Here is a 16,012-nt window from a genome sequence, read left to right as displayed (position 1 = left end):
TTTGAGGGAATGTTGAATCTTGTTGCTCAAGAGCATTTCCTAAGCATATGTAAGGCTGATGTAAAGCAACATCTATGGGACAAAGATGTAAAATCTGTGGATGAGATGGCTTTTTTAGCTGATGCCTTCGAACAGTCAGATTATAAGCTCTGTAATGGTACCTTACAAGAGACCTTTTGCATGAAGCATATTTCAGTTACATTATATTCACGCTCATTAGCATATTTTCATAAAGTATTTGCAGCGTCACAATGAATTTGACAGGTTGACCTTGATCATGTGAAGGAAGTGCTAGCAGGCATATCTGACCACTGTGAGTTTCAGGAGGTTGATATGGAGAAGGAACTCTTGGGCTGTCAATTTGTGTCTCAGGGTATGTCTACGCTAGAACGGTAAGTCAGCCTATCTTAGGGGTGGTACATGTCCATACTACCCTCCTGGGGTTGGTGGTGTGCGTCTTGAATAGGAGTCCTTCCACTGACCTAAGAGGGGCAATGTGGGGAGCTGAGAGCCTGGTCTCTTCATACCTGTGTTCTGGCTGAGCAGGTCAGTATTGAGATTTGAGTTGAGTAGATCAGAGGATCAGGACTAAATGGCTCAGTGGGCACTGCTAAGTAATTTCATACCATACAGTTTACAGTCAGTGGCTGTTTCTTATGATTCCCATCCATTTTCTCGGTAACCACCAGGAAGAAATTGATTTTTCCAATCAACAGTCATCTGTACTAGTGCCTAATGCAATGCTGTTTTATCCAGGGCTGGTGGTATGAATGGCAAGGTGGTAGTTCCTCTGCTGTTTTTGCTCTACCCTACTTCTAACACCCAGTACTACTCACCTTTATTTCTTCACAAAATTTTATTATAATTGCCAGGCAAGAAGCTTAAGGTTATGCAGACAGATCGGTTACATCAGAAGAACCTTATGAGTGTGAAGTAATTATAAAAATATGTAATATGAGGGCCTAAAAATTTTCAGTTAAAGGTAGTGGGCCAAATTAATCTGAGCAGTAACTCCTTTAACCCAGGATGAATCTGACCTAAAGTTTTAGTAAACTACACAGGTGTGGAAATTCAGAGTTAAGATCCCACAAATGCACAAATGCTATCCCCATGTTGCAATACTGTGCATCATTCCATGACATAGAAAAATATCTCTGATAATTATCACAATTACTTTTCAATTTTTTTTTCATTAGAGTTGGTTGAAATTTTCAGGCCACAATTTTTTTTTTATTGAAAAAATGCAACTTTGCCAAAATCAAAATATTTTATAGCAAATGAAATTTTTGACAAAAAATAGTAATAATTTCTTTTGAATTGACATTTTTATTACTTTTTAGTTTTCAAAAAAAACCCAGAATGAAACAAAGGTGTGAATTCAAATCAACAACTTTTCATTATGATTTTTTAAATGAAAAAAATATAAATTTTCAGTGAAAAAATTAGAATGAACTTGTTTTGTTCAAAATTTTTCACTGATTGGATTTTTTGACCAGCTGTAATTGTCCTAGATCCTTTATCCTCTACATGCAACAGGTAATAGTTTATTTTGGAGAATAGGTTTTCTATGATTTACAGGCCTTATTTGATCAATGATGAGGGGCAGGAAGGAGGGTTGTTCTCAGATGTTTGGGTCTCAGCCTCACATCAAGAGAATGTTTGAGATGATGATAGTTGTCTTTGTAGTTTCCAGGAAGAAGGTGGGTGAATGGGTGTGGGTAGACATATTCCTTATTAATTTGCCTTGGTTATGTGGTTTATTACAGTGACATTGTACATAGTGGGCAAGATGTGAAAATACTGTAGTCTCTTTACTATAACAGGAATGTATGATGGGTAGTGTTGTTTTGTTTATCATGTGATACTGGACAGTTGGCTTATAAAGCAAGGATCAAGGATAGTCTAGTTTGTTACATGGCTCTTATGTGGTCTCTTCATATTAGTATGCTTAATATGAAACATTACAGGGAGAACACTGAGAATACAGTAGAAAAAGTTATGATGTGTGGCTGTCAGTGTGTCCCACACAGATGTAGAGCAATCAGAGATAGGAAGAGAGGGTAGAGTTAAGGTTATTTGCACTATGCTAACTCTAAATTCCCAAACTTTCAAATGTTTGGTATTTTGGAAACTTAGGCCCAGATCCCCCAAAGGTATTCGGGTGCCTAACTCTATCCTCAAAGGTATTTAGGTACCTAACTCCCACTGATATCAATGAGAGTTAAGTGATCTGTGAATAGCTGGGCCTTTGTCCTTAATTTACAATTCCCAGTTTTTAAACATTTAATAACCAGCAAGTAGAGGGAGAGGAAGCCTTTGGAAGGTCCAGGACTAATGTAGCATTTACAAACTTCCTGTGAGGCTTAAAAGCCTCAGAAGAAGTATTGTGGTAGCATGGAGCCTTCATCTGGTGAATGTTTAATTTTAAATCCCACATGTAGTAACCAGCAAGCACAAATAAAGGGCCAGAGTCTGCTCTCAGTCAGACTATCGAAATAGTGGGTTAAATTGTCCCTTCAAATACATTTACACAGCTTCCAGAGAATCCAGAATGAGTTGTGTGTATCTGTGTCTGAGGGGGAAAACTTGGCCTCATTTGCTTCAATGGAGTTATTCTGGATTTACACCAGTGTGACTCAGAGTATAATTTGGTCCACAGCTTTTCAGAAGCCACAGTCCAAGTTCCTCTAGTAACTCTGTAACTTCTCAGACTTTTTTTTTAAGAAAGTCAAATTGCTCCAAAAATCACATTCCCTTTCAAAAACTAGTCAATCCATACTAAAGTAAATAGAATAAAACAAATCTAGAGTTGCCAGGCCAAGACATTTTTGAAATATCAAGTAGAAAAAAAAGCTTAGGAAACTTCTAAAAAGCGAATCATCTTTTTCTTTTAATCTCTTATATCTATTGTAATAATTAATAATATACCTTGTTTCATTAACTTCAAACTTTCCTGAACATGTCTCTTTAGGTTTTGTAGAAGTATACACATGACATTTCAGGGAAATTGGTTTCCCTTCGCTGAAATTCTAGGACAGGGGTGGCCAAACTGCAGCTTGTGAGGCACATGTGGCTCTTTTACAGTTGATATGTGGCTCGCAGAGCTCCCTCTGCCCCCCCCATTCTCCGCCTACCAGACTGGGAGAGGAGTGGGGAGGGGAGAGCTCGGAGCTTCTGCCCTGCAGTGAGGTGGTGGGGCTAGAGGCTTCTGCCCAGCGGGGGGAGGGACAGGGGTGCTGGAACAATTTTTATAGTAGGGGTGCTGAGAGCTATTGTACCAAACTGTAAACATTGTATATAATGGAAACCACTTCAAGCCAAGGGGTGTGGCAGAACCCCCAGCACTCCTACTTCCAGTACCTACGGGGAGGGAGGTCTCAGTGCTTCAGTCCCACAGGGGGTGCCTGCCAGGGCTTGGGGCTTCAGCAGGAGTGGGGCAGGCATACCCTGCGAGGCAGAAGCCCCAAGCCCCAGCTGGCACCTCCCATGTGGGGCAGAAGCCCTGAGCCCGGCTGGTGCCTCCCATGTGGGGCAGAAGCCCCGAGCCCCTGCAGGCATGCCCAGCTCTCAAACTTGTTAAGATTACTGTATGTGGCTCGGAGAGTCAGTACGTTTGGCCACCCCTGTTAGAGGGGTTCAAAATCATGCTTTAAATGGAAACCTATGACAAGCTGAACTAGAGAGACTACAGTAACTAACTGTTTAAATGTTTGATTGTTGAATAGTAAAAGTTCACTCCTGACGTTTTGGATTTCTTCATTTCTTAAAGACGGTCATTTTTCTCCATTGTTAAACTGCAATATAATTTTGATTGTAACCACTTTATTTTAAACTTTCCCGTACCATTATGCCATGACTTCATATGCACCAAGTATGCATGAGTAGCTTGGTTACCATGGTTACTGCATTGACATACTTGAAGTGGTTCTCACAGTCCAAGAGGCCTCAGTCCTGGGATTTTAATCAGTGCACCAAAGGCTTTTCTATATTCAAGTGGGCACAGAAAGGAGGCTGATTGCAATATTAGCTCGGGCACATCTTGAGCCTGAAGACCTGAGGGGAAAATGTGAGTCTTGACATACTTAATTACTCTCAAACTCTGGGAATTTACATGAGCAAAAAGTAGTTCATACAACAAAACAGTTTATTTTAATATCTGACTATACCTGAAGGTTCCTGTTAGATGTAGCTATGAATCAAAATATTTGTCTACTTTGCTGAATTGGCTCTGAGGAGGCTGTTGTATAAGTGAAGCAACAATAATTTGTTGTGCATGTGTTATGCAATATTTTCTTAAAATTTCTTAACTGAGAAGTATGTTTCCAAAACAAAAATTAAATTGCCTTATTTTTCTAAACTGGAACTCCATTTACTGAGCTCCATCTGAAAGCTAAAAGCAGGTGCTTACATGTTCAAAGGCAAGAGAATTACAAGAAGGAGGGACTCTTTTTAATACAGTACTTTGTTCTGTTGTGCTAACAGCAACACACTTACCTAGCTCAGAGCTCCAGTGTGGTGTGGTGTGGTGTGGTGCGGTGAGGGAGGGTGGGAATGCACAGGGAGCCTTCCCCCATTTGCTTGACCTATACAAGGGCCTGTCACAATTGCAGTTTGGGGGAGCAAAGGGGCTGCTTCCTCTATATACCTCTGGAGAGGCACAGAATCCCAACGGCTGTCCTTAAGAACTTCACTCTCCAGTGCTGACCACTGGCTCTTTCTTCTGGAAAACAGTCTAAATGAAAGTTAAGGCTGGTAAAAAGTTGACAATAACTTATAAATAGAGCCGGTCAAAAATTGTTGGTCAGAATGTTTGTTTGGACAGAAACGTCTTTTTTTATACAAGATTTTTTCATTAAATGTCCATATTTTGTTCAAAAAAAAAAAGTGTTTTCAGTAAATGAACAAGCAGAAATAAATAAAATAATAATAATTATCAGTTGACCCACTCTCCCGTGGTACCAGTACCTTAGGCATTATACTACTTAATCTCCTAGAAAATTTTTATACAGAAACTAACTTAATAGAAATGATGTCTGCTGGTCAATTAGGAAACAAAAAATTATAACTAATATCTCAATCTTTGCAGACAACTTTCCTGAAAAGAAATGTCCATATATGACGTGGTGGGAAAAGGATTTGAATAAATGAATTACCCCAGAGGAATGGGCTTTGATCCGGAAAAGAGGACTCAGTTTGTGGTATGATAAAAGAAAATGTCTTTAAGAAACTGTTTCAATGGTATTTCACAGCGGTCAGGTTAAAAATATGTACAGTATATAGATTGAATGGGGATAAATGTTGCCAAATTGGGATGAAAGAGAAGATTTAATGCATATATGGTAGACAGGTCCAGTTGTTAAAGAGTATTGGGATGTGACTCATAACCAACTACTGCAAACTCTTAGCTATTTATTATCAATTGATCCTTTGTTAATCTTCCTGGGATTTCCTAGGGGGATGTCTACACAGCAAAGAAAAACCTGCAGCTGCACAGTGCCAGCCGACTTGGGCTCACGGGGCTCAGGCTGGGGGGCTTTTCATTGCTGTGTAGACTTCCAGGCTTGGGTTGGAGGCTGAGCTCTGGGACCTTCCCACCCTGCAGGGCCCTAAATCCGGGCTCCAGCCAGATTCAGGAAGTCTTGGCAGGCAGACCAGTTGGAGGAAAAGGAGTGATAGGAAATTTGGTTGTCAATCATTATTTCTAAGGGACTGTATTATTGTCTGGGTGGTATTTTCTCAAGAATGCAAGGATTCATTTGCTTGCACTGGTTTCCCTGCCCTCTAATTATATTTTCTTTGATTATGTTTGGAGTGGCTAAGTATTTCTCAAACAACTGGAAGTCCTGTAATCTGTGAGTATGAAAAATGACCATCTAAAATTGTTCTCCAAATACTGTGTGTTTGACAATAAGCTGGACAGATAGGTTACTTAAAAATAAAGGAAAATGCTACCCTTGTATTTTTTGAGCCACACTCAATGCCATATGCTCTAAAGCAGTGGTTCCCAAACTTGTTCCGCTGCTTGTGCAGGGAAAGCCCCTGGTGGGCCAGGCCGGTTGTTTACCTGCCGCGTCCGCAGGTTCGGCCGATCGCGGCTCCCAGCGGCCGTGGTTCGCTGCTCCAGGCCAATGGGAGCTGCTGGAAGTGGCGCAGGTCAAGAGAGGAAGCAATGGTTTTCAACCTGTGGTCTGCAGATCCTTGGGGGTCCACAGATGATGTTTAAAGGGTCCACAAAAGGTGACTATGAAAATAAAGTTTCAGATCCCAGAAAAGACATTCCATTTTTCTGATCAAAATTATGTGACTACCCCCACCTACAAGTCAAAACCCAGAAGTGTTGTCGTTACCAGAGAAGCCCACAGTTTGGCACCCTTTCTCACACTGCGTCAAATGCCGGTCCGAGCACATGTAACATTTATAGTTGAATTCTGTTCAGTCAGTTTTCAGTCTAAGACTTCTATGGTAGGGGTCCATGAACCACAGTCTGAATTTCCAAAGGGGTAGGACCTCCATCTGAAATTTTTTAGGGGTCCACAAATGAAAAAAAGGTTGAAAACCACTGCTCTAAAGAACAAAATGCAGAAGGCTGGATTGTACAGAGAAAGTAGACTATGTGGAAAAAGCAGCACAAACTGTATCTGTGAAAATGAGACAGATTCATGCATATATCTAGTTACTGTAAAGTGCCATCAGCAAGTTCCAGAATCAGTACTTTGTCTTCAGATTAGACACACTTTAAAAAAAGATGTTGACAAACTGGAAAGAATTCAGAAAAGAGCTACAAGAATTATTAGAGGTCTGGAAAACATGTCACTACTAATAGTAGCGGTGATAGTAAATATTAATATTATGGTGGCACCCAAAAGCCCCAATCTGGATTGGGGCCCCATTGTGCGGCATACTGTATAGACACAGAAAACAGATAACTCCTGCACTGAAAACCGAAAAGCTAAAGAAAGGAGAGACCTTAGGCACTCAATCTATTTAGTTTATTGGAGAGAAAATTAAAGAGGTGTTTTGATCATGGCAGGGGTTCTGGAAGGGGGGTGGCCTGCGGGCAATGCCCCCCCCCACTTTTTTCTGGTTGTAAAGTTGAGAGATGGGGGGGGGGCGAAGAGGAGCAAGCAGAGGGTGGGATTTTGTGGGGAAGAAGTGGTGCGGGAGCGGGGCCCCAGGGTAAGGAAAGGTGTGAGGGCAGGGGCTTGAGGGAATGGGTGGCATGAGGGTGGGGCCTTGGAGAGAAGGGGTGGTGCAGGGGCAGGTCCCCGGGGGGAGGGGCAGCACAGAGGCTGGGGCCATGAGTTCAGCACTGTTGGCCCCCCCATTTTTAGGGATCTTCTGTCGCTCCTGGATCATGGTCTATAAATGCCTAAACAGGGATAAGATTTCTGATTCTGGGAGGCTCTTTAATCCAGCAGGCAAAGGCATAACAAGATCTAAGGCTGGAAGTTGAAGCTATATAAATTCACACTGAAAATATGGCACAAATGTTTAACAGGAAAGGTTGTTCAGCACTGAAACAGCTTATCAAGGAATGGGGTGGATCCTCTGTCACTTGCAGTCTTTAAATCTAGAGCTGGTTGAAACTTGGAATTTCCTTTCCATGGGAAAGTCCAACACTTTAGAAAACTAGAAATTTCTACATTTCCCACAGGATGGAAATTGTGAATTTTTTTGTTTTAGACAAATCAAACAGTTTTGGTTTGATTCTTTTCTAAATGAAATGGAGCAGCTGGCTGTCCGACTCCTGGGGGACTCCCCAAACTGTGTGACCCAGAACTCCCCATGCTTCCTGGGCTGCCGGGCTCCCAGCCATGGAGCAGGGGGTGTAGAAGACCTGAGAGCCCCAGCTTGAACTTGGGCTCTCAGGCTGCCTGCTGAAGAGCTGGGAGGCTAGACCTTGAGAGTCTGTGCTACAGGCAGGGCTTCCAGGTTTCTGGCTCTGTGGAAAGGAGCCTGGAAGCCCTGGGATCCCTTCCCCCAAGACACTATGTAGGGCAGGGCTGTCCTGGAGCTGTTGACACTAGAAGCCCGGCTCCAGAGCAGCACACCAGGTAAGCTGGCGGGAAACTAGGCAGGTTTCTAATGGAAACCTGTCTGTGTTTCAGTGAAAGTTCATCAAAACCAAAATGTTTCTACAAAATATTTCAGTTTCATTGAATTGGCATTTTCTGATGAAAAACTGGTTCACTGGAAAATTCCCAACCAGCACTATTTAAATAAAGAGTGGCTGTCTCTCTAAAATGGATGTTCTATGTTAACTACAAGTTATTGAGTTGATGCAGGAATCACTAGGTGAAATTCTTTGGCCTGATTTAGGCATGAGGTCAAAACAGCTGGTCATAACGGTCCCTCTTCTGGCCTTAAACTCTATGACTCTGTGTTCATGCTGTGACAGATTTGGCAATTTTCTGCAATATCCTTGAAAGACCTTATTGCATTAAGTGTATGTATTATTGTGGGCTGGGATCGTATGTAACCTCTCTAGGGGGTGACAGATGTAAGACCTGGGAGTTAGAAAGACTATACTGAAAATGTGCCAGAGAAGTATGGACTTTTGGGACAATAAGTGTTAAGTGGATTTCCTGCGGAATCCCTTGGGAGAAGTTAATGCAAATTCCCCAACTCCAGTTATGCAAAAACCCAGCCTTTTGAAGCTGTGCCCTGAGTCGGAGAGGGTCATTTTCTGCCAATTACCTGTTACAGAAGGCCAAGACCAAAGGCCCCAGCTGTATAAAGAAACAACCTTTGTTCTAATCGTGGATCTTTTTTAGATGGATATGAACTTGTAACCACAGGGGAAACCCAGCTGTGGGTTTTGAAGGACTAAAACCTACCAGTGCCGTAGGCTGGAGTTGCAGGGGGATGATCTCTAGTGAGTTTTTTAGCATGCGTTTAGGAACTTTTATTGTTTTTATGTTTTCTCTGTAATGCTTTTACTTGAAGAATAAATGTGGTTGCTTAGAAGGAGCTGTGTGGTAACTTGTAACTCTGGGCATGACACTGGTCATAAAGCAAAGCACAGGTGCTGGCATTTTCAGGCGGACTGGCTTGCTGACGCTATCATGGTGTATGGCAGGGAACTACGCAGCCTTCAAATCCCTGGTCAGGAGGGAGTGATGGCTGGGAGCCAGAAGCCTAAAGACAGTGCCGTTGGTGGGCCATCGAGGGGGAATACAGCTGCAGCATCCCTGGAACTTTGACATACGCAACTAGATGGGTGATACAGTTCTCAAAATTGGATCTTTTAGGGGAGACTGTCATCATAAGCACTTATTTATACTTGCCTATTATTAGAGGCTACCAGATGGTGCAGATTTAGCAGCACTGTTTTCCTATGAACAATGGATAAGATACTGCAGAGTCTACCAGTATTTAATCCTGGGGAAAATCATGACCTGCACTATCAAAATTTGGAGGCTGATTTAAAGGGATTACCAAATAAAATCTAAAACGTGCAAGTGCTTTTATGTGAAACCCTCTGTAGAATATGGTAAAGTCATTGTACATTCTAGAGGAGTTCATTCATCCCTTGAATGGGAGTTGAGGGCACTCATTGCCTCACAGGAGTTCTTAACACTTGGCAGGACCAGGCCTTTTATGACTAAGGCCTTGACCCTGCGGAGACTTATGCATATGCCTCATTTTAAGTGTGTGAGTAGTCCTATTGCACTTAATGCCCTCACTGAGTTCAATTACATGCTTAAAGTTAATCACATGCATGTGGTTTTGCAGGGCCTAAGGGCAACACAGGCAGCTCATGAACTGTACAAGCTGCAGGCAGGCAGGCAGCCAGCAGTCTGGAGGAAGTTCACATCAGCCCTGGCACACCAAATGCTCCACTTACAATAATGACTTGGTCCAGATGACCATTTGAACATGGTGGGCCTCATTGCAATGCGCTATTGAGGCCCAAAGGCTGGGCTTGCAAATTGCTGTGGTGGGGACTGTAAGCAATACATTTGATTTTCTTTAGGTAAATAGCACTGAAACCTTGTCCTGTCAACTGCACTTTGAGGGTTAACTTTGCCAAAAAAAGAAGTGTGGAGTTGCGCCCTAGAAACTCACTTTAACTTTTTATTTTCTGAAGTGAGTATGCAAGGCACTCTGGGAAATGATTCAAGGGCAGTTAAGCAAATTTCTCCTGTTTAGGAGACACTGTGGATTGGTGGGGGTTTTGTGTGAACTTTTTTGCAACAGATACTGGGGGAGGGGAAGGGGGATGGGAAAGACATATATGGAAGAAATACATATAGTGGAAGGGCCAGATACTGTACCCTCACCCCTGTCCTGTGGAAAGAATGCAGAATCTATCCCCCAAGGACTGAGTTAGAAAGGAAATGAACTCCTGTGTGTGAACGAATCAAGTACCCCAGGCATGGCCTTGATCCTGCAATGTGTAGCATGTGTGGGGACTGCTGTACCTTGCAGGAATGGGACCTGTGCCCTCATTCAGGAAAGCACTTAAGTATGTACATAACTTCAAGGATTTAAGGCTCTCTTTGAGAGGATTGCTGCCTACAGAACATTTTCCCCCTAAAACATGTTCTGCATAAATCTAGACAATACTAAATCAGTAATTATTTGTGGATACATTATTGACAAGGTAGAAGCATATACAAAGTAAAAAACAGAATAAAATACCCCATATACAATAATTGAAGGCCTCTAAACATCTCAGATTGTCAATAGTAAAAAAAAGCCCACCACAGAAAAAGTTCATATCTATGTACATAGCTCTAGCATGTAGGCCCCCAACTCAGGAAGGCACGTCAGCAGAAGCTTAAATCCATTCCTGTTCAGGACAGCACTTACGCACATGCTTAATTTAGCATATGTTTCAGAGCTGTCCAAAGTAGGACTGCTTTCCTGAATCAGGGCCTGAAATAATAGAATGGAAATAATAAATTGCTAAAGAAATAAAAACAATTATCAAGCGAGGAATTTATAGGAGGAAAAGAAGGGGAAACAGATCAGGAAAGGGTGTGTGCCAAGCCATGTCAGTGATAATCTTATGGGAGCATTGGTATGTGCCCCATTACCCACTTTCACTGTGTTGTGATTTGTCAGTGGAGAAGTTCTCATAACTTGGGGAATGCTTCAAGATTGCCTCTTTGGCAGTGGGCGATTTGTTTCCCACTGTGAGACTCAAGGCAATGTCACTTTCCATTATGAGAGTAGAGCTGGGGCTTTCTCAGTGCTCCTCAACAAAGGGCTAATTCTGTTAGAACACAATTTTCTTAGATCTGCTAGGATTTATCTTCATGGTTGTGATTTAAGGTGTATGCACGGGTATATTTTCCCCCTTCTCCAAATACAAAATAAGAACATTTGTAGACAGTTCCTAACTTTCCTTTTCCTGCCAATCACACTGCAGTGATACTGTTAGTCTGTTACCTACCAGAGAGAGGGAATGAGGTAGCAAGAGGGAGAGAGACACTCCCACACACAGAGACCAGGGTTTCATTGCTGCATTGATATTTGCTCCCACTCCCACTTCTAAAGGAGATTATCATTTCTCATCTTATTTGGGCTCATTTGCATCAGGATCACTCACCAGTGAAGAAGTAAAAGACCCTAATCTGCTTCTTGTGATAGAGATTTTAGCCCACTCACTGCAGCTTTCATACAATATGGCTATAAAAGCGGAGGGTGCTCTGCAGAAACGTGAGGTAAGGGGATCTGGATTCTTTTTGTTTCATATGCATCCACATTATTTAGTCCCCTAAGAAACTGCAATAGCAGACAACTTTTGGAAGGGAGGGTAACTAACTCTAGCATATAGAACACCCTTCTGTCAGGTCTGATCTTGCTTCTGCTGAAGTCAATGAAAACTTGCTTCAGTGAGAGCAGGATTAGGACCGAAATTCAGCTTGCCTTGCTCCAGTGTTTTATTTGTGTCAGGGCTTGCTGGGGCTGAGCCGAGGCACTTCTAGTCTTGGCAGTTCATAGCCCTGGCACCTCTGGGGTCGCCGCGTCAGTTATGAAAGTAATAAAACTGCTTGAGCCCTGGCATCTAATTGCTTGAGCCCCAGCAGCTCTTCCATTACAAATTAAGCACTGCCTTGCTCCCATAAGTCATACTCCACAAATCAGTGGGTTTGCGAGAATGAACAAAGCATGCAGCATGTGGTCCTGACACAGCACAGAATATCTGCAGATGTTCAAGTATTTTTAAAAATTGTTACATTAGCTGTTTTTAAAGTATTTATAATTCTGTATAAAATTAAGCAAGAAGATACACATAGTATTTAACATTCAGCGTGAGTATATTGATTGAGAATTCCTAAACTGTTGATAAATAAATAATCTGACTGATAAGAGTGCGTATGTGTTGCTCTTAAAAGGTGCCATAGTGGTCTTGGAAATTGTCCTACCTACCCACAGAAGAGGTAATGGCAATGCAGGTTCCCTCACTGCCTCCTCAGTTTGCCTGAAAGCTCACCTGGATTATATGCTTCCAACTATTAAGGCATTTCCCCTCCTCCCTACTTCTATGCAGACAATCAAGAAAACAATCACACGGCCTAATCCTGAAAACACTCATGCACATAAGCAGTCCCCTTGAAGCTGATGGGGCTACTTACATTAGTAAGCACCACAAGGGTGATCTTACAGGTTCGTGCCCTGTGAGTGTATTTGTTAATGTTTGCCTGGCACCACTTAGCCGTAATGAATAGTTGGAAGTGTTCCCTCCAGGTTGAGGTTTGGCACATTAATGGAGGAGTGAAGGAAGCCTGCATTGCCATTGCCTGCACTGTGCTAGTTCTATGGATAGACTGGACAACTTCTAGGATCATTAGCCTTAACAAGGACCAAACTCCCCTTCTCACACATATATACGATAGTTAAAAGACACAGTTGAAAAAATTCTACACTAGAAACCAAAACCCCTCAAAATACTAAAAAACAAACAAGCCAAGAATTGGCATGGAGTGAAAGGGAGAGAATGGTAGGGGGGTGCCGGGTTGAGGTATCTTACATGGGCAATGAAAGTGGCTAAAATGATAAAAGAAACCTTCCAAAAGAGGTTCTGATTTAAAAAGAATGCACATGATTGAAAACTTATTGGGTTGTTCTTAAATCTTACTTATAGTCTCAGAAATTTGATAGCAATATCTGCAACATGTGTATCACTAATATGTTCTCTTTTGTTCAAATATATATTTGCAGCTCTATCAATTCTGTGTATCCTTTTTTTTCATCGTTCTTTATATCCATTTAGATCACTCCCAAGTAACAAGAGAAAGCCCCTCATCTTTTTTAAAAAATATAATATTCATGTTTTTCCTCTTTCACTCAAATGACTAATTATAAAAATTCAATACTAGATGTCAGCACAGCTTTCCATAAGCATTTGTAAATGAGGATGCAATAAATAATTTTTCATGATGAAGCAAGAGCTATTTATAGGCTTGGAAAGATTAGATTTTTAATGGTAAATGTTGTTAAACATCAACTTCATCATAAACACACAAACCAGAGAAAAATTATTTCCATAGATAATAATCAAAATTTACAGATAGTCATAGAAAGAAAAATGCTGCCTGAGAACTTAAGAGTTTGATTTAAGGCAAACATTTTGACATATGATGTTGACAGTTTGTGTTTTAGCAGTTATAATGCTTGAACTTTTTGAATCTCAACATCTACTGTCATTAAATAAAAACAATGAGGAGTCCTTGTGGCAACTTAGAGACTAACAAATTTATTTGGGCATAAGTTTGTGGCCATAAGCCACTTCATCAGAGGCATGGAGTGGAAAATACATTAGGTAGGTATATATATTACAGCACATGAAAAGATGGGAGTTGCCTTACCGAGTGGGCGGTCAGTGCTAAAGAGGCCAATTCAGTCATGGTAGATGTGGCCCATTCTCAACAGTTGACAAGAAGGGGTGAGTATCAACAGAGGGAAAACTATTTTTTGTAGTGACCCAGCCACTCCGAGTCTTTATTCAGGCCTAATTTGATGGTATCAAGTTTGCAAATTAATTCCAGTTCTGCAGTTTATCGTTGAAGTCTGTTATTGAAGTTTTTTTGTTGAAGAATTGCCACTTTTAAGTCTGTTAAACTTTGTATTATTGTTGAGAAAAAATACATATATATTTTAGTATGAAGTTGCTGTGACTTTTTAAAATCAACATACCAAGAAAAATAGTAATGATGGGGTTAATTTTAATTTGATTGGTTTAGATCAGTGGCTCTCAGCCAGGAATATGTGCACCCCTAGGGGTACGCAGAGGTCTTCCAGGGTGGATATCTACGTATCTAGATATTTGCCTAGTTTTACAACAGACTACAGAAAAAGCACTAGCGAAGTCAGTACAAACTAAAATTTCATACAGACAATGACTTGTTTATACAGCTCTATATACTATCTCAGCATTTCTCAATCTGGGGGGGGTTGAAATTTATTTTATAGTCATATGGTAAAAATGAGCAAGTAAGCAATTTTTCAGTAGTAGTGTGCTCTCACACTTTTGTATTTGTATGTCTGATTTTGTAACCAGGTAGTTTTAAGTGAGATGGAACTTAGGTTACATAAGACAAATCCACATCTTGAAAGGGGTACAGTAGTCTGGAAAGGCTGAGAACTACTGGTTTAGATAATCATGCTATCTCTGATTTCATCCTTCCTGAACAGGGTAAGTTTAGTTTCTGAAAGGACAATTTTATTTCCATTTTTAAAAATAAATATACAGCTTGGCGGTGTGTAACTTTCAAGAAGAAATATTTCTGAGCTGTGAATTTTTTTTTTACCACATAAATATTACATGGTAGTATTATTAGTATAGAGCACACTTATAAAGTTTGTGGATGGTACCAAGCTGGGAGGGGTTGCAAGTGCTTTGAAGGATAGGATTAAAATTCAAAATGATCTGGACAAACTGGAGAAATGGTCTGAAGTAAATAGGATGACATTCACTAAGGACAAATGCAAAGTACTCCACGTAGGAAGGAACAATCAGTTGCACACATAAAAAATGGGAAATGACTGCCTAGGAAGGAGTACTGCGGAAAGGGATCTGGGGATCATAGTGGATCACAAGCTAAATATGAGACAACAGTGTAACACTGTTGCAAAAAAAGCGAACATCATTCTGGGATGTATTAGCAGGAGTGTTGTAAGCAAGACACGAGAAGTAATTCTTCCGCTCTACTCTGTGCTGATTAGGCCTCAACTGGAGTATTGTGTCCAGTTCTGGGAGCCACATTTCAGGAAAGATGTGGACAAACTGGAGAAAGTCCAGAGAAGAGCAACAAAAATGATTAAAGGTCTAGAAAACATGACCTATGAGGGAACACTGAAAAAATTGGGTTTGTTTAGTCTGGAGGAGAAGACTGAGAGGGGACATGATAACAGTTTTCAAGTACATAAAAGGTTGTTACAAGGAGGAGGGAGAAAAATTGTTCTTCTTAACCTCTGAAGATAGGACAAGAAGCAATAGGCTTAAATTGCAGCAAGGGCGATTTAGGTTGGACATTAGGAAAAACTTCCTAATTGTCAGAGTGGTTAAGCACTGGAATAAATTGCCTAGGGAGGTTGTGGAATCTCCATAATTGGGGATTTTTAAGAGCAGGTTGGACAAACACCTGTCAGGGACGGTCTAGATCAGTGGTTCTCAAAGCTGGTCTGCCGCTTGTTCAGGGAAAGCCCCTGGCGGGCCGGACCAGTTTGTTTACCTGCCGTGTCCGCAGGTTCGGCCGATCGCGGCTCCCACTGGCTGCGGTTCGCCGCTCCAGGCCAATGGGGGCTGCAGGAAACGGCGCGGGCCAAGGGACACGCTGGCCGCCTTTCCTGCAGCCCCCATTGGTCTCGAGAGATGAACCGCGGTCAGTGGGAGCCGCGATCGGTCGAACCTGTGGACGCGGCAGGTTAACAAACCGGTCCGGCCCGCCAGGGGCTTTCCCTGAACAAGCAGTGCACCGGCTTTGAGAACCACTGGTCTAGATAATACTTAGTCCATACTTGAGTGCAGGGAACTGGAGTAGATGACCTCTCGAGGTCC

General features: G+C 41.7%; 1 protein-coding gene across 9 annotated transcripts in view; it reads left to right on the top strand.

Annotated features, from left to right (window-relative positions):
* Window positions 1–3,924: 3,924 nt before the first annotated feature.
* LOC102940460 (beta-1,3-galactosyltransferase 5) overlaps window positions 3,925–16,012 on the top strand; it is a 106,487-nt gene continuing 94,399 nt past the window's right edge. For 7 of the 9 annotated variants that reach the window (XR_006287943.1, XM_043538214.1, XM_043538213.1 and 4 more), the window contains exons 1-2: window positions 3,925–4,066; window positions 5,087–5,198. Coding sequence is in view for 8 of the 9 variants with exons in the window: in XM_043538214.1 (XP_043394149.1) it covers window positions 5,145–5,198 (54 nt within the window). In the remaining variant the exon portion in view is untranslated. Of the gene's footprint in view, window positions 4,067–5,086; window positions 5,199–11,406; window positions 11,673–14,516; window positions 14,648–16,012 lie in introns of those variants that run through there. The other 2 variants (XM_037889713.2, XM_043538209.1) reach the window with 2 other exon arrangements.

This window comes from Chelonia mydas, chromosome 1 (genome assembly GCF_015237465.2).
Source record: "Chelonia mydas isolate rCheMyd1 chromosome 1, rCheMyd1.pri.v2, whole genome shotgun sequence".
Lineage (NCBI taxonomy): Eukaryota > Metazoa > Chordata > Testudines > Cheloniidae > Chelonia > Chelonia mydas.
The sequence above is the reverse complement of the archived record's forward strand: the minus strand, read 5'-3'. Positions and strand labels throughout refer to the sequence as shown.